The sequence below is a fragment of the Bufo bufo genome, chromosome 4 (genome assembly GCF_905171765.1).
Source record: "Bufo bufo chromosome 4, aBufBuf1.1, whole genome shotgun sequence".
NCBI lineage: Eukaryota > Metazoa > Chordata > Amphibia > Anura > Bufonidae > Bufo > Bufo bufo.
In genome coordinates this window covers 157,624,366-157,643,611 of record NC_053392.1, presented here as the reverse complement: position 1 = coordinate 157,643,611, position 19,246 = coordinate 157,624,366, and the positions used below count along the sequence as shown (strand labels likewise).

At 48.5% G+C, this 19,246-nt stretch overlaps 1 protein-coding gene across 1 annotated transcript; it reads right to left on the bottom strand.

The window, feature by feature from the left end:
* Window positions 1–1,095: 1,095 nt before the first annotated feature.
* Window positions 1,096–17,071, bottom strand: LOC120999069. Its single transcript, XM_040429946.1, has 3 exons — window positions 16,378–17,071; window positions 12,719–12,926; window positions 1,096–1,498 (listed from the first exon to the last, which is right to left on the bottom strand). Exons 1-3 carry the CDS (start codon window positions 17,069–17,071, stop codon window positions 1,096–1,098), a joined length of 1,305 nt encoding a protein of 434 aa, XP_040285880.1.
* Between the last annotated feature and the right edge of the window lie 2,175 nt (window positions 17,072–19,246).

The window sequence follows — 19,246 nt, the reverse complement described above, 5'->3', positions numbered from 1 at the left end:
TATTATTTATAGTAGGTAGAAAAATATGTTCACAAAGAACAAAACCTATCTACAATATGATTCTATTCCCCATGATACAGAAAGACATACTCTTCATCCATGTGAAAAATACTCAAAAGTCTACTTTAAGGCAGATTGACATGGGACAGTTGTTGGCCTTATTATTGGGAACGAACGTTAGTATGAATGCTCGTTCCTGATAATCAACCCATGTAAATATGCTGCCAATCACCCGATGGACAAGCAAAACACTCAGTAATCACCTAAATCCTCATTTCTGGGCAGCAGATTGCACTGTACGAACAGTGATCTGCTGCCCAGAAACAATCAATCTGTATGAAGATGAGTGATGGCAGCAGCCACTGTGTTTCCCCCTAAGTAGAGGTGATTGCTGCATATAAATGTAGCTCTTCACCTTCACAGAGAAGAAGGCAGTTATCAGGAAGGAAAAGTTTGTTTCCAATAATTGCACATGTATATGCGCCTTTTGGTTACTGCTAGATTTGTGTGACCTGTACAGATATACACATGTGGACAAATTTGTTAGTACCCTTCCGTTAAAGAAAGACAAACTCACAATGGTCACTGAAACAACTTGAAACTGATAAACATAATAATAAATAAAAAATTACTGAAAATCAACAAATGAAAATTAGATATTGCTTTTGATATGTGGTTCAACAAACTAATAAAACTGCCCTGGAAAAAAAAAAAATGGATCATGGTACCCTTAACTTTATATTTTGCCAGCATGTTTCAGCTCCTTCACAATTGTTCAATAGGATCAGGGCTCATAGAAGGCCACTTCAGAATAGTTCAATGATTTGCTCTTAGCCATTCCAGGATGTTTTTAGCTGTGTGTTTTCGGTCATTATCCTGTTGGAGGTCCCATGACCTGTGACTCAGACCATTGCTTTCTGACACTGGGCAGCACATTTTGCTCCAGAATGCCTTGATAGTCTTGAGATTTCATTGTACCCTGCACAGATCAAGATACCCTGAGCCAGATGCAGCAAAGCAGCTCCAAAACATAACCAAGCCTCCTCCATGTTTCAAGGTAGCTACAATGTTCTTCTCTTTGTATGCTTCATTCTTTCACCTGTGAACATAGGGCTGATGTGATTTCTCAAAAAGCTCCAGTTTTGTCTCATCTGTCCAAAATAAATTCTCCCAGACGCTTTGTGGCTTGTCAATATGCATTTTGGCAAATTCCAGTCTTGCTTTTTTAGGATTTGCTTTCAACAGTGGTCTCCTCCTCAATTGTCTTCCATGAAGTCCAGTTTGGCTAAGACAGTGACGGATGGTTTGATCTGACACTGATGTACCTTGACCTTGGAGCGCACCTCTAATCTCTTTGCAAGTTGTTCTGGGCTCTTCAGTTACCATTTGTATTATCCATTTCTTCAATTTGTCATTAATTTTCCTGTTTCTACCATGTCCAGGGATGTCGGCTGCAGTCCCGTAATCTTCAACTCCTAACTTTTGGGCACTAACAAGGCTGTAAAACAGCCCAGGAAAGAGCTAGAGGGCTGCAAAAGGCAGCAACATGTAGGTAAATCCCCTGCAAACAAATGTGGATAGGGAAATGAATTAAAATAAAAAAAAATTAAAAAAAAATGAACCAATATCAATTGGACAGAGGTCCCATAGCAGAGAATCTGGCTTCACGTCAGCAGAGAATCAGTCTCTTCATGCCATAGCAAAGAATCTGGCTTCATGTCAGCAGAGAATCAGTCTCTTCATGCCATAGCAGAGAATCTGGCTTCATGTCAGCGCAGAATCAGTCTTCATGTCATAGCAGAGAATCAGGCTTCACGTCACCCACCACTGGAACAGGCCACTGTCACACATTTAGGCCCAGGCACCCAGGCAGAGGAGAGGTCCCGTAACAGAGAATCTGGCCTTATGTCAGCGCAGAATCTATCTTCATGTCATAGCAGAGAATCAGGCTTCACGTCACCCACCACTGGAACAGGCCACTGTCACACATTTAGGCCCAGGCACCCAGGCAGAGGAGAGAGGTCCCGTAACAGAGAATCTGGCCTTATGTCAGCGCAGAATCTGTCTTCATATCATAGCAGAGAATCAGGCTTCACGTCACCCACCACTGGAACAGGCCACTGTCACACATTTAGGCCCCGGCACCCAGACAGAGGAGAGCGGTCCGGTAACAGAGAATCTGGCCTTATGTCAGCGCAGAATCTGTCTTCATGTCATAGCAGAGAATAAGGCTTCACGTCACCCACCACTGGAACAGGCCACTGTCACACATTTAGGCCCCGGCACCCAGGCAGAGGAGAGAGGTCCCGTAACAGAGAATCTGGCCTTATGTCAGCGCAGAATCTGTCTTCATGTCATAGCAGAGAATCAGGCTTCACGTCACCCACCACTGGAACAGGCCACTGTCACACATTTAGGCCCAGGCACCCAGGCAGAGGAGAGAGGTCCCGTAACAGAGAATCTGGCCTTATGTCAGCGCAGAATCTGTATTCATGTCATAGCAGAGAATCAGGCTTCACGTCACCCACCACTGGAACAGGCCACTGTCACACATTTAGGCCCCGGCACCCAGGCAGAGGAGAGAGGTCCCGTAACAGAGAATCTGGCCTTATGTCAGCGCAGAATCTGTATTCATGTCATAGCAGAGAATCAGGCTTCACGTCACCCACCACTGGAACAGGCCACTGTCACACATTTAGGCCCAGGCACCCAGGCAGAGGAGAGAGGTCCCGTAACAGAGAATCTGGCCTTATGTCAGCGCAGAATCTGTCTTCATATCATAGCAGAGAATCAGGCTTCACGTCACCCACCACTGGAACAGGCCACTGTCACACATTTAGGCCCCGGCACCCAGACAGAGGAGAGGTTCATTCAACTTTGGGTTGCCCCGCAATATAATGGTAAAATGAAATTAAAAATAGTATTGAATAAGGAAGTGCCCTGGAGTAGAATAATATATTGTTAAGGGGAGGTAGTTAATATCTAATCTGCACAAGGGATGGACAGATCCTGTGGGATCCATGCCTGGTTCATTTTTATGAACGTCAGCTTGTCCACATTGGCTGTAGACAGGCGGCTGCGTTTGTCTGTAATGACGCCCCCTGCCGTGCTGAATACACGTTCAGACAAAACGCTGGCCGCCGGGCAGGCAGGCACCTCCAAGGCATAAAAGGCTAGCTCTGGCCACGTGGACAATTTGGAGACCCAGAAGTTGAATGGGGCCGAACCATCAGTCAGTACGTGGAGGGGTGTGCACAGGTACTGTTCCACCATGTTAGTGAAATGTTGCCTCCTGCTAACACGTTCCGTATCAGGTGGTGGTGCACTTAGCTGTGGCGTGTTGACAAAACTTTTCCACATCTCTGCCATGCTAACCCTGCCCTCAGAGGAGCTGGCCGTGACACAGCTGCGTTGGCGACCTCTTGCTCCTTCTCTGCCTTCGCCTTGGGCTTCCACTGGTTCCCCTGTGACATTTTGGAATGCTCTCAGTTGCGCGTCTACCAACGTGCGCTTGTACTCGTGCATCTTCCTATCACGCTCCAGTGTAGGAAGTAAGGTGGGGACATTGTCTTTGTACCGGGGATCCAGCAGGGTGGCAACCCAGTAGTCCTCACACGTTAAAATGTGGGCAACTCTGCTGTCGTTGCGCAGGCACTGCAGCATGTAGTCGCTCATGTGTGCCAGGCTGCCCAGAGGTAAGGACAAGCTGTCCTCTATGGGAGGCGTATCGTCATCGTCCTGTGTTTCCCCCCAGCCACGCACCAGTGATGGGCCCGAGCTGCTTTGGGTGCCACCCCGCTGTGAACATGCTTCATCCTCATCCTCCTCCACCTCCTCCTCATCCTCGTCCTCCTCGTCCTCCAGTAGTGGGCCCTGTCTGGCCACATTTGTACCTGGCCTCTGCTGTTGCAAAAAACCTCCCTCTGAGTCACTTCGAAGAGACTGGCCTGAAAGTGCTAAAAATGACCCCTCTTCCTCCTCTTCCTCCTGGGCCACCTCCTCTTCCATCATCGCCCTAAGTGTTTTCTCAAGGAGACATAGAAGTGGTATTGTAACGCTGATAACGGCGTCATCGCCACTGGCCATGTTGGTGGAGTACTCGAAACAGCGCAACAGGGCACACAGGTCTCGCATGGAGGCCCAGTCATTGGTGGTGAAGTGGGTCTGATCCACAGTGCGACTGACCCGTGCGTGCTGCAGCTGAAACTCCACTATGGCCTGCTGCTGCTCGCACAGTCTGTCCAGCATATGCAAGGTGGAGTTCCACCTGGTGGGCACGTCGCATATGAGGCGGTGAGCGGGAAGGCCGAAGTTACGCTGTAGCGCAGACAGGCGAGCAGCGGCAGGGTGTGAACGCCGGAAGCGCGAACAGACGGCCCGCACTTTATGCAGCAGCTCTGACATGTCGGGGTAGTTGCGAATGAACTTCTGCACCACCAAATTCAGCACATGCGCCAGGCAAGGGATGTGCGTCAAACCGGCTAGTCCCAGAGCTGCAACGAGATTTCGCCCATTATCGCACACCACCAGGCCGGGCTTGAGGCTCACCGGCAGCAACCACTCGTCGGTCTGTTGTTCTATACCCCGCCACAACTCCTGTGCGGTGTGGGGCCTGTCCCCCAAACATATGAGTTTCAGAATGGCCTGCTGACGTTTACCCCGTGCTGTGCTGAAGTTGGTGGTGAAGGTGTGTGGCTGACTAGATGAGCAGGTGGAAGAAGAGGAGGAGGAAGCTGAGTAGGAGGAGGAGGAGACAGGAGGCAAAGAATGTTGCCCTGCGATCCTTGGCGGCGGAAGGACGTGCGCCAAACGGCTCTCCGCCTGGGGCCCAGCCGCCACTACATTTACCCAGTGTGCAGTTAGGGAGATATAGCGTCCCTGGCCGTGCTTACTGGTCCACGTATCTGTGGTTAGGTGGACCTTGCCACAGATGGCGTTGCGCAGTGCACACTTGATTTTATCGGACACTTGTTTGTGCAGGTAAGGCACGGCTCTCTTGGAGAAGTAGTGGCGGCTGGGAACAACATACTGTGGGACAGCAAGTGACATGAGCTGTTTGAAGCTGTGTGTGTCCACCAGCCTAAATGACAGCATTTCATAGGCCAGTAGTTTAGAAATGCTGGCATTCAGGGCCAGGGATCGAGGGTGGCTAGGTGGGAATTTACGCTTTCTCTCAAATGTTTGTGAGATGGAGAGCTGAACGCTGCCGTGTGACATGGTTGAGATGCTTGGTGATGCAGGTGGTGGTGTTGGTGGTACATCCCATGTTTGCTGGGCGGCAGGTGCCAACGTTCCTCCAGAGGCGGAGGAAGAGGCCGAGGCGGCGGCAGCAGCAGCAGAAGAGGCCGAGGCAGCGGCAGCAGCAGAAGAGGCCGAGGCGGCAGCAGCAGAAGAGGTAGCAGGGAGAGCCTGAGTGACTACCTTGTTTTTAAGGTGTTTACTCCACTGCAGTTCATGCTTTGCATGCAGGTGCCTGGTCATGCAGGTTGTGCTAAGGTTCAGAACGTTAATGCCTCGCTTCAGGCTCTGATGGCACAGCGTGCAAACCACCCGGGTCTTGTCGTCAGCACATTGTTTGAAGAAGTGCCATGCCAGGGAACTCCTTGAAGCTGCCTTTGGGGTGCTCAGTCCCAGATGGCGGCGGTCAGTAGCAGGCGGAGTCTCTTGGCGGCGGGTGTTCTGATTTTGCCCACTGCTCCCTCTTTTGCTACGTTGTTGGCTCGGTCTCACCACTGCCTCTTCCTCCGAACTGTGAAAGTCAGTGGCACGACCTTCATTCCATGTGGGGTCTAGGACCTCATCGTCCCCTGCATCGTCTTCCACCCAGTCTTGATTCCTGACCTCCTGTTCAGTCTGCACACTGCAGAAAGACGCAGCAGTTGGCACCTGTGTTTCGTCATCATCAGAGACGTGCTGAGGTGGTATTCCCATGTCCTCATCATCAGGAAAAATAAGTGGTTGTGCGTTAGTGCATTCTATCTCTTCCACCCCTGGGGAAGGGCTAGGTGGATGCCCTTGGGAAACCCTGGCAGCAGAGTCTTCAAACAGCATAAGAGACTGCTGCATAACTTGAGGCTCAGACAGTTACCCTGATATGCATGGGGGTGATGTGACAGACCGATGGGCTTGGTTTTCATGCGCCATCTGTGTGCTTTCTGCAGAAGACTGGGTGGGAGATAATGTGAACGTGCTGGATCCACTGTCGGCCACCCAATTGACTAATGCCTGTACCTGCTCAGGCCTTACCATCCTTAGAACGGCATTGGGCCCCACCAAATATCGCTGTAAATTCTGCTGGCTACTGGGACCTGAGGTAGTTGGTTCACTAGGACGTGTGGCTGTGGCAGAACGGCCACGTCCTCTCCCAGCACCAGAGGGTCCACTAACACCACCACGACCATGTCCAGGTCCGCGTCCGCGTCCCTTATTAGATGTTTTCCTCATTGTTCCCGTTCACCACAATTTTGAGAATGGCAAATTTGGGAATGCTTTTTCAACTCAGAACAAAAGTCTGCTTTTACGGTCACTACAAATAACTTGACCAGCTAAAACAGTGCAGATTTGGTTGAATAGAGATGTGAGACCTGTTTTTTTTTGCGCTGTGTGACAGGTATAGGTTTAATCACAGAATCACACTTCTATCAGCACGCTAGCGTGTGTCTTAGGTTTTTCTGAATGACACTATCAATACCTTCAATGTAAGATTTTCTTTTTGGGATAGATTTCAAGTAGGCCTCAAATACCAGAAACTAGTTATTTTGAGAATGTCAAATTTGGGAATGCTTTTTCAACCCAGAACAAAAAGTCTGCTTTTACGGTCACTACAAATAACTTGACCAGCTAAAACACTGCAGATTTGGTTGAATAGATATGTGAGACCTGTTTTTTTTTTGCGCTGTGTGACAGGTATAGGTTTAATCACAGAATCACACTTCTATCAGCACGCTAGCGTGTGTCTTAGGTTTTTCTGAATGACACTATCAATACCTTCAATGTAAGATTTTCTTTTTGGGATAGATTTCAAGTAGGCCTCAAATACCAGAAACTAGTTATTTTGAGAATGGCAAATTTGGGAATGCTTTTTCAACCCAGAACAAAAAGTCTGCTTTTACGGTCACTACAAATAACTTGACCAGCTAAAACACTGCAGATTTGGTTGAATAGAGATGTGAGACCTGTTTTTTTTTGCGCTGTGTGACAGGTATAGGTTTAATCACAGAATCACACTTCTATCAGCACGCTAGCGTGTGTCTTAGGTTTTTCTGAATGACACTATCAATACCTTCAATGTAAGATTTTCTTTTTGGGATAGATTTCAAGTAGGCCTCAAATACCAGAAACTAGTTATTTTGAGAATGGCAAATTTGGGAATGCTTTTTCAACCCAGAAAAAAAAGTGTGCTTTTACGGTCAATACAAATAACCTGACCAGCTAAAACAGTACAGATTTGGTTGAATAGAAATGTCAGGTCTATTTTTTAGGCGCTGGGTGACAGGCTCAACTTGCCCCTGATGTAATATATGGCCAAAAAATAACCACACTGTTGATGGTTAAATGCACTTGGGTGACACAGACTCAGCCTGCACCAGATGTAGTATATGGCCAAAAAATAATCAGACTGTTGATGGTTAAATGCACTTGGGTGACACAGGCTCAGCCTGCACCAGATGTAGTATATGGCCAAAAAATAACCAGACTGTTGATGGTTAAATGCACTTCGGTGACACAGGCTCAGCCTGCAGCTGATGTAGGATATAGCACAAAATAACCACACTATCGATGGTTAAATACACTTGGGTGACACAGGCTCAGCCTGCAGCTGATGTAGTATATGGCCAAAAAATAACCAGACTGTTGATGGTTAAATGCACTTCGGTGACACAGGCTCAGCCTGCAGCTGATGTAGGATATAGCACAAAATAACCACACTATCGATGGTTAAATACACTTGGTGATAGCTCGTGCTGGCGCACCACAAGTCACAAAATGGCCGCCGATCACCCCAGAAAAAAGTGATCTAAAAACGCTCTGGGCAGCCTCAAAAAAGTGAGCAAGTCAATAATAGCATTTCAATGATCCACAGCTGCAGATCGATCACAGAATGAAGTCTTTTGGAGGAGTTAATCTGCCTAATCTCGCCCTAACGTCGCAGCTGCAACCTCTCCCTATACTGATCATAGCAGAATGACGTGCGGCGCTACGTGACTCCAGCTTAAATAGAGGCTGGGTCACATGGTGCACTGGCCAATCACAGCCATGCCAATAGTAGGCATGGCTGTGATGGCCTCTTGGGCCAAGTAGTATGACGCTTGTTGATTGGCTGCTTTGCAGCCTTTCAAAAAGCGCCAAGAAAGCGCCGAACACCGAACCCGAACCCGGACTTTTACGAAAATGTTCGGGTTCGGGTCCGTGTCACGGACACCCCAAAATTCAGTACGAACCCGAACTATACAGTTCGGGTTCGCTCATCCCTACTTATAGCCTTTACCTTTAACATGTTTCTCTATAATTTTTTTATAATCTCCTGAGACAACTCTCTCCGTGATACCAAACAGCACAGTGACTACTTTGAACACTTTAAATAGACAGACCTACTAATTACAAGTTTGAAGACACCTGTGATGCTAATTACAGTACACACCTTAGTTTAACATATCCCTATGGTAAAATTATTTTCGATCACATCTAGGGATACCATCATTTTTGTCCAGGTCCGTTTCATTAGATTTTTTTTTTTTTTTCAAATTATTCTGTTGAACCACCATTCAAATGTCTGATCTTTATTAGTGGATTTTCAGTACATCTTTATGTATTACTACTTTTGTCAGTTTTAAGCTATTTCAGTGACCATTTTAGATATTTCTTTCTTTAACAAAAGGGTATCAACAATTTTGTCAACATGTGTATAAATACAGAATAAAAGGAATTAAAAGAATATTTTGACACAAGGCAAAAGCTTAAGAATTTTTATAAGATACATTCTATAGCGAAGCGGTTAATATGTCTTGAGTGTAAAGGATTCTTATAAAATGATGTTTAATTTGCCTTGCTATTAATGCAGTCCAGTGCTCCTTCACATCAAGCTGTTTATTGATTTTAAATCATTGTGCTATCTAAGAAGGCTTGTACAGTTAGTTCTCACTTGGTGGTAACTCTCGCTTCATTAACTCCATTATGTTAACAGAGACTACCTAGGACAGAGACAACATTATTGGATTGTATACTCTGGAACTTTATAAGGGCACATTGTATATGTCATGTAAATCTCTGTTAACAGCATATAATAAGCATATCCTTGGAGACAATAAAGACACTCTGTCACTTACGACACCCCCCTCCCCCAAAAGTACTGTAATCAGTAAGGCTACTTTCACTCCTTCGGCGTGGAACTCCAACTCCGGCATGGCCTTTCCATCTGACAAGTGGAGGATCGGCGGGACACAAACCGTAGCATGCAACGATTTGTGTCCTGCCAGTTCTCTGCCTATATGCTTGAATGTGCAAGGATTTTCACCTGACCCCAGCATCCGGCAGCGCCAGTCCCGGAGAATTCCAATCGGGCAGGCTCTGTCTGAAGGTGTCTTGAGCTGTCCTGAGCCTCTATTGAGCACTTTCAGACTGGAATGTCTATTTCAGTTCTCTGCCAGAACATCCTGCCAAGGATGTGAAAATAGCCTAAATAGTTTAGAAGACTCTACTCCCATGTATTCTCCTGCTATGCATCTGCTAATGGACCATGATCTGCAAGCTGATGCACAGAGAGGACTCCTAAGAAAGTGCGATACAATGGAGAAGATTCTTTAGACTCCTTCATCAGCATGCAGTGTCTGGCCAATTTGAGTGCACATAGTGGAGAAATGCTTTTCCATTCAGAATGCATTAGGGCAAAACTGATCCATTTTGGACAGCTTGTGAATACCCTGAACGGATCTCACAAACGGAAAGCCAAAACGCTAGTGTGAAAGTAGCCACGAAATGCAATATGTTCCTATTATTTTCATGAGCCTAAATTACCAACCCACTAATATGTCTTCCAGCCATCATCAGGGCCCTCTCCAGAATAGATGGCTACTAACAAGCAGCTTCTTTAGCTGTGTTATAAGGATTGCAATTTATTGTAGTATTTTTTAGATCAAATGCATGAAGATGAAGCTAACGACAGTATTATTTGCGGAGTGCATGGCGGAAGCAGGGCAGAGCAGGAGCTCTGTGAGGTACAGCTTCAGAGCACTCAGCGGTCAGAGAAAGGGGCGATATCTTGGTAACGTCTCCTGCACAGTCTTGTGGTGTCGATGGTATTAAAGATATAGATTGTAAAGAGCATCTTGGGAGAGCAGAGTGAATTAGTTTACCACTTTGGTATGTTAAATGACCCTAGCCATTTTTTTATCTTTTGTAAATTTCACTTTAAAGAAGTTGTGTCAAAGAGCAGTTGTCAGCAGGATCAACCCTATTGACCCAGGCATACTGCCTAGTAAAGCTGAATAAAATGATAATTGTCTTGTGAAAATTGGTTGAAGTGTTCTCGAGAGAAAAAGAAGACTTTTACTTTTTATGTAAATTAGGGCTTCAGTGCACTGAGGGGTGTGGCCAGCACCGAAAATCCGAGGAGCTGAGGCCCACAGAGGAGCTAGGCCCCACCCCTCATGCACTGAAGCCCTCAGTAGCCTAAAGAATAAAAATATTTTTTTTCTTGGCAAGGCCACAACCAATTTTCACAATCATTTTAATCAGCTGGATTAACCCTACCAGGCAGTATCTGCTAACAGGTTCTCTTTCAAGCATGAAAACCATTAGTAGCAAAATCATGAACAGTCCTAAACACATCTTGAACAAATAAAAATGAAATAAACACAAGCTCACTCGTTTCAGACAGTGGGTCCAAAATATACGGGCCCCAGGCATTTTTGCACAGCATCACAGATGAGGAACCATTCCCTTGAATGGGTCCGCAGTCCGGTGTGGAACGGAGGCACGGAACCACGCGGAAACACTACGGAGTGCTTCTGTTGGGTTTCTCTCCCTGCCTCCGCGCCGCAAAAAAATAGAACATGTTCTATTATTTGCTGTGCGGATGCATCACGGACCCATTCAAGTTGAACGGGTCTGGATCCGTCTGCGAAATCCGCACAGGTTGTTGCTCGTGCATTGGAGACCACAAATTTAGCCCTTAGTGAGATTGAGGAAGAGTGGTTGTCACAATGCACTACTGTGGTGACTAAATTACTGGCACCTACTGTCTGTCTGTCTGTCTATCTAGATTATTTTTTTATGTAAAGCGGAAATGAATAATATGGTTTGTAATTTGCTCAAGTCAATGAGATCCTAGACAACTTCTACCATAAATTAGCAGGTTGATGATTTACTGAGTCCAACAAGCAATCAGCTTTATTGGATAGCACAAGTTAGGATTGATTAAGACAGGGAATGGTTCTCATGAATATTGGGAGATCTTGTTAGCAAACTGTAAGATCAGTGTAACCTTCTGTTTATTGAAGTATTTGACCATATCCACATATATCACACTGCTTTCTCGGGGGCAGAATGTGCTATAAATGCTAATAATTTTTATTATTCAGTATAGCAAGATTGGATGGAATTGCAAATAAGAAAAATAAATCCCAGTCGCATTATTTGGGCTGAGGGTCTGTGATGCATACATGATATGTTACAGGTTATCAGATTCAGATATATGAGACTTTGGAGAATATGTCAAAATGTGTCCTTTCCTTTTAGCAAATGATATAGTAAATCTAAACATAAGGGCTCGTTCACACGGCCGTTGGTGTCCCGTTCCCAAGCAGGTGTGGATGCAATGCATTTTTCACTGATGGTTGCTAAGAAATATTGTTTGTAAACCCTCCGTTTTTTAGCACGCGCGTGAATTGCACCTGCACAGAAAAAACTGAACAACTGAACGTAATCGCATGAAGAAGGCATTGGCTATTCGTTCAGTCCTATAAGCCTACCCATCCCTAAACCCCACCCCTTACCCTAACCCACATAAATAAACACACCACACCACTGCTTGGATTTAATCGGCCACAGCAGCCGTTTATTAAATAAATATAACATGAGTTAACCCATGACGAGGGAGGTCCTAGAAGCCCCAATAACTTTATAAACACTGGAACACCTGCGTCTCCATCTTGCCCCCAGCCGTTGAACCCAGCTCGGAGGCAGCAACTGATGGACGCGTAATTAGTTCCTACCAGCTCCTCAATGAGAGTCCAGCCCCTCCCGCGGGGCCCTCCCATCCTCAGGTACCACCATATTCCACCACTTCAAGGACCTCCCCCGCCTCCAAGAACGCGCAGCTTGACCACCTCAACCCTGCGCGTCCCTCCACATACGCAAAGCTATCTCCACTCCACTCTGCAGCCCCAGAGCCCACAAATCCGTACCTACCGCATTCAGGTGCACTCCATCTGCCCTCCAAAACGCACCCTCACCCTTCTCCAATACCTCATGCCGCACCACCACACCACCATTCCTCGCCATAAAACGGCCCACCGCTCTGTTTACCTTTATCCTAGCCTTGTTAAGGCTCTCCACTGACCTCGCACCTCTCCACGCCTTCCGCGGCACAATGTCAGACCAGACAATGATCACCCCCGGAAACAACGCCCAAATCCTGAGTAAGTCAAACTTGACATCCCGAACCAATTCCCTAAGCGGACGCTTTCCTAAATCATTCCCCCCCACATGCAAAACCAACACATTAGGAGGACGATCCAAACGAACGAAATGATGCACTTCCCGCAACACTCCGCCCCACAACATACCTCTGACGCCTAACCACCTAACCGTAGCCAACTCCGGACTCACACCCAACTGCCGCCCACTCGGCCTCACATCCGCTCTAATCGCACCCCAGAACACATAGGAGTGCCCCAAAATCCACACCAACGCCGCCATCATTCGACCTGTGAACACAAAAGAACAAAATAAACATCACCTACCTACATCCTTACTCTACAACAATGCAGGCCGCACATACGATTTAAAACGAACCGACTCCCAACGCCCAATCCTCCTAATCACCTCCTCACTGGCGCCCAACCTGGCTGCCTCCGTCGCCGCCCCAATTCTGAATGAATGCCCAGAATAATCTTTGACCGGCACCCCCAAAACCTTTAAACATTTTTTAAAGACCGCCAGAAACTGGAACCTAGACAAAAAGGAACCGTCCTCATGCCTCAAAAACGGGACCTCGTTCCTCTGCAGACCCGCGCCATACGATCCCGCACACCTCACCGGGCACATACTACACCCCGGCACTGTAAACAACGTAAAACGCTGCCCCCTACCTTCCTGATCCGTTTTTGACCTGCAAATCCGGACATGCAACCTATCCCCCACCAACTCAATATCCTCACTCCTAAGGCCCCCCGCTCTCCTAACACTATCACACACCAACTCCCCCAAGCGGAAAGCCCCAAAAAATGCCAAAGCAAACGCAGCCTTAAACAGCCCTAGCTCCCACCCTGAACTACAAACACCACTCAGCTTATCACCTATTTGCACCAACAGCTCAAAAGACACCGGCCTACGACAGTCCGGCACCCTGCCTGCCCCCCTACGCCAACCCTTCAAAACCTGCCGCACCAAAAAACTCTTAGTCAAATCAGGTAACCCCCGCCATTTAAAACCAAACGCTATACCTGAAATAAGAGTCACCTTTGACACCGACCACCCCTCGTTCTTCAACTGCCCCAACAACATCAATAACCGCACATCACCATCCCCTCCACCAGCACCCCAAGACCCATTCCACGCCTCCCAGGTCGTCCACGCCTTACCATACTCCCTCCAAGTACCCGGACTCAATGAATCCCTCAACAAACCCATCACTTCTCCTCCAGGATCGCCCACAGCCACGACGGACACTCCAGACCCTCCACCTCCGCTTCTGGCGCAAGAAGCCGGAACCGCTCCCACTGTAAACGAGAAAGAGAATCCGCCACTGAATTAGCCACTCCAGCCACATGTTCCGCCACCAACCACACGTTAATCGACAAGCATCGCAATACCAAAAACTGTAACAGCCTCACCACCGGCGGGGAAGATGCGGACAAACTGTTGATAGCCTGAACCACCCCCAAATTGTCACAATGAAAGCGCACCTTCCTGTTTTCAAATTTCTCGCCCCACAACACCACCGCCATTACAATGGGAAAGAGTTCTAACAAGGCCATGTTTTTCACCCACCCACGACTTACCCACGACTCTGGCCACACGCCTGCACACCATTGTCCCTGGCAATAGGCCCCAAAACCCACCCCTCCTGACGCGTCTGTATATAACTCAAAATCCACGCTATCACACAACTCCGCCATCACCAAAGACCTACCATTGTACTGACCCAAAAACTCCGCCCACACCCTCAAATCCCCTTTTAACTCTTTACGTAACCTGATAAAATGATACGGCGCCGATACCCCCGCCGTAGCCGCGGCCAATCTTCTACAAAAAATTCTACCCATAGGCATAATTTGACACGCAAAATTCAATTTACCTAACAATGACTGCAACTCCCGCAACCTAATCTTCTCCCTCCCAATGGCCCTATCAATCTCCTGACGTAAATCCACCAACTTATCCTGCGGAAGCCTACACTCCATCAGTTCCGTATCTATAAGAATCCCCAAAAAACACAATTCCGTCACCGGACCAAACGTCTTCTCCTGCGCCAACGGTACCCCAAAGCGCGCAAAAACCGACTGCACTGTATGCAGCAACAAAGAACAAACCCGAGAATTCGCCGGCCCTAAACATAAAAAATCGTCTAAATAATGGATAACGGATGAACAACCTGAAACTTCCACCACTACCCATTCCAAAAATGAGCTAAAGGTCTCAAAATACGCACACGAAAGAGAGCAGCCCATCGGCAAGCACCTATCCACAAAATACTCCCCATTCCAACAACAACCCAACAATCTCATGCTCTCTACATGCACCGGAAGCAAGCGAAATGCCGCCTCCACATCAACCTTAGCCATCAATGCCCCCCGCCCCAACCGCCTCACCCATTTTACAGCCGCATCAAATGAAGTGTAGACCACCGAACAAAGTTCAGGATCTATACCATCATTGACCGACGCACCTTTCGGGTAAGACAAGTGATGAATGAGCCGAAACTTGTTCGGCTCTTTCTTCGGCACCACCCCCAGCGGAGACACCCTCAACCCCCCAATCGGCGGCTCCTTGAATGGACCCGCCATCCGCCCCAACTCCACCTCCTTCCTCAATTTCTCGGTTACTACTTCCGCGTGAACAAGCGCAGACCTAAGATTCTTAGGAACCATAGGCCCCGCCGTAACCACCGATGGAATCTGAAAACCAAACCTAAAACCATCCCCCAACAAACCAGCCGCAACCCGATCCGGGTATCTATCTAGGAACACCTGCATCTCTTCCACCCGCACCGGCGTCCGTCCCTTTTCCAGAACCATCACCCCCCTTATTCCTTCCTCCTTTGAAACAACGGTTAGCTCCATGGGCTCCCCCACACCCCGTGCACTCGTGCTTAAATTTGCACTTGGCCCCAAATCTGCAATTTCCTTCGTTGAAAAGGAAACACAACCCTTTTGCCGATGCCGCTGCCAACGCCCCCGGGGATGATCCCCCGGACTCCCCCCGAAAGGACTGCCCAGCCCTAGGAGGCGCCGTCACCCTCAACCACAACCCAATATCCTTATGATCCCACCGGATATCAGGCCTCACCGCCTTACGCTGCCAGAACTGCTCATCGTACCTGAGCCAACCCATCCCACCATAAACCCTATACACCTCCCCAATAGCGTCCTGGTAGCAAAAAAGCGCCGAACAACATTCCGGAGCCCTTTCCCCAATGACACTTGCTAATATGGCAAACGCCTGAAGCCAATTAGCAAAGGTACGTGGGATCAAACGGTGCCGCCGCTTCTCCTCCTCCTCCTTTTTTCCCTCGTCCTTCTTACCCCTATCCAAATTAAACCTTTCTAATGGGAGCAGCGAGAATATCTCCACGTACTCACCTTTCCAGATCTTTTCCCTCACTTCTTGCTTCAAATGAGCCCCCAGCGGCCCCTCAAAGCACACATACACCTCACCACGAGCCCTATCATCTAACCTCTGCCCCTCCCCTTCTCCACCAGCCTGCGTCTCTACTGACACCGACCCCAACCCCGCCGCAACCCCTTGCACACCAGCCCCTGACCCCGGCACCACTCCCCACCCAGGCAACGGAGACCCCCCGCCAGCTCCCATACCTGACAACCATCCTGCCAATCCCCCCCAAAAACTGCCCCAAACCCTTACTAAAATCCCCCATGGTCCCCCCCCCACCAACCGGGAGACCCTGCGCTAACATGGAACCCCAAGCAATCTCACCAGGCACCACGGGCGCTGTGACTCCCGCTGCCGTAGATCCTGACTCCTGCCGCACGGACACCGCACCATCATAGCTCCTGGACGTCGACGGCTGCTCCTCCTGGACCGCTTGCACGACCCTCTGCACCACACTGGCCGGACACCGGGACGAGACCGCGGCCTCCACCACCGCAAGGGGACCTTCTTCCACGCTGCTCAAATCTTCTCTGGACCTGCGCTGGTATTCGTCCACCACCAGCGCAGTCCGAGGAACCCGGACCTCATCAAACCGCCGAGTGGACCGCCCGCTGAAGGAGGGACTGGGCCGGTCCACCGTTCCTGGTCCCGAATCCAGCTGCACAGCCGCAGGGAGCGGGGGAAGGGGCGTCCCACTGCTCACAGGGCCCCGCCGCTTATCGGGATTCCTCCCACGGCGAGAGCGGCTCGCAGAAGGCTGAGCGGCCGCTCTCCGCCGCCGAGGGTCCACAGGGGGGCTCCCTACTCGGCGCCGGGCCCGGGGGGTGACTTCAGGGCTTAGGCGCGCCGGTGGAATACTCCGCCGCGGCCGGGCAGCCCGAGCATTAGGGGTAGCCACAGGAGCAGGTGAACCCATGCATGCACCAACCTGCTCCTGCAGCCAGCCAGGCCCCCGCACCTCCGCTTCTCTCCTCAGCCTCTCTAACATCTCCTCCACCGTCATCACAGGTGCCGACATGCTGCCGATTCAGTCTCCTGGCCAACACTGCTCCTGCTTCCGCCTTCTTCCTCAGTCTCGCCTCTGGCCACGCCCCCCGCCGCCCTAGCAACTCGCGCCTCACCTCGGCTCCCGCCCCCACTCACCATTAACCCTTTCCTCACCTAGTCCTGCACTGCCAAGCCTCTTCATGGACGTCCTCCCCCACCGCTGCGCTCCTGTCCGGACTAACTGACAAAACTGACTGAACTTGCTTGCAAAATGGTGTGAGTTTCACTGAACGCACCCTGAACGCATCCGGACCTAATCCGTCATGCTCGTCTGAAAGAAGCCTAATAGCTCAGACAGAATGGTCCAATGTGAACAGAGCATGTTATGTGGCATTTATGATTATATTATCATTGTGAGCAGTGCCATCTCTGTAGTGAGTAGCACCATTTCTTTTGCATTATGAATCTAGCTCCTTCCCCTTGTGCCTACATCACCTATATCAGTTCATCATGATATTTGTTTAACAGCTCTGCATGAGTAGGGCTTGGGGCTCAGGTATAGATTATTCAACAGTTATTTTTCCAGTTATAATGATTTTTAAGCAAGTGGCAAGAACTTGCTCCCCGAAACAGTAGATTCATACTTACCTGCTCCACGTCTATACTTACCTCCCTTCTAACCTCAGTGCTGCCTCCGCTGGCTCCATCTTGTGGTCCCCGGTGGTGAATGGGTTGGATAATCATATCAAAATTGAATAAATAAAAATTATATGCAACCCTGACTACATAATTGCCCCCTCTCCAATCACATTTAAATGGAACCTGTCACCTCAAAAATGCATCTACATCTGCCAGAAGTACCTCATAGTAGCCCGCAGCCTGTTAAAAATCAAATGTTTCATCCTGTTGTCCGATGCTGCGTATGCTCAAAAAACGCAGTTTTATTTTCCATCAGTGCTATAGTGCCGGCCAGCTTGAAGTCAAGTGGGCAGCGGCATCCTTGCTTCAAGTCAAGGCAACCACGCCCCCTAACCGTCCCTTCTTGCCTGAGAGTGACAGCCTACAGTCAGGCCGCGAGGTGACAGATTACTTTTAACTAGTTGTAAAGTCAAGCCACTTGGATCACCAAGAAATTTGAATGTGGAGGTTGAAATCATTGGGTTTCTATAAATTATTTGGGGAATCTATTAGGAGGAGTGGATTTGTGCCATGACTGTCTCCTGTCAGTCTGATTACCAGAACAGAAAGGCCCCTTTCACACAGGCGAGAATTCCGCGTGGGTACAATGCGTGAGGTGAACGCATTGCACCCGCACTGAATCCGGACCCATTCACTTCAATTGGGCTATGCAGATGAGCAGTGATTTCAAAGCATCACTTGTGCGTTGCGTGAAAATCGTAGCATGTTCTATATTCTGCGTTTTTCATGCAACACAGGCCCCATAGAAATGAATGGGGCTGCGTGAAAATCGCAAGCATCCGCAAGCAAGTGTGGATGCAATGCGATATTCACGCATGGTTGCTAGGAGTTGATGTTAGTAAATTGATTAAAGTCAATTTACTGTATTATTTTCCCTTATAACATGGTTATAAAGGAAAATAATAGCATTCTTAATACAGAATGCTTAGTAAAATGTTGCTTGAGGGGTTAAAAAATCTTCATTCAGCAGGACCTGTGCTGACGTCACCGTGCTCACCACGTGGTTAGCATGATTACGTCATCACAGGTCCTTTTGCAGGTCCTCAAAGAAGAAGAAAGAAGACGATGCCGGCTGCACAATCAAGTGGATGAGGTGAGTACATTTTTTATATTTTCTAACTCCTCAAGCAACATTTTCCTAAGCATTCTGTATTAAGAATTCTATTATTTTCCCTTATAACCATTTTATAAGGGAAAATAATAACATCTACACAACACCGAACCCAAACCCGAACTTCAGTGAAGAAGTTCGAATCTGGGTACCACATTCAGTTTTTATCACGCGCGTGCAAAACGCATTGCATTCGCACGACAAAAACTGAACAATGCAACGCAATCACAGTCAAAACTGACTGAAATTGTGTGCGCACTTGTGCGGGTTTCCCGCAATGTACCCAGGACGCATCTGGAGCAAATACGGGATGCCCGTCTGAAAGAGGCCAAAGGGTCTCTGCGGATCCGAAAAAAACCGAAGCCACCCGTGTGCCTTCCGCAAATTTGCGCAACG

Coding starts and splice junctions, on each gene's coding strand:
- LOC120999069 (XM_040429946.1), bottom strand. CDS start 17,071: ATGTCGGCACCTGTGATGACGGTGGAGGAGATGTTAGAGAGGCTGAGG. Junction 12,927..16,377: donor CACAGCGCCCGTGGTGCCTG/GTGAGATTGCTT, acceptor TTGTGTTCACAG/GTCGAATGATGGCGGCGTTG. Junction 1,499..12,718: donor TTGGATCGTCCTCCTAATGT/GTTGGTTTTGCA, acceptor GCTGTTTTACAG/CCTTGTTAGTGCCCAAAAGT.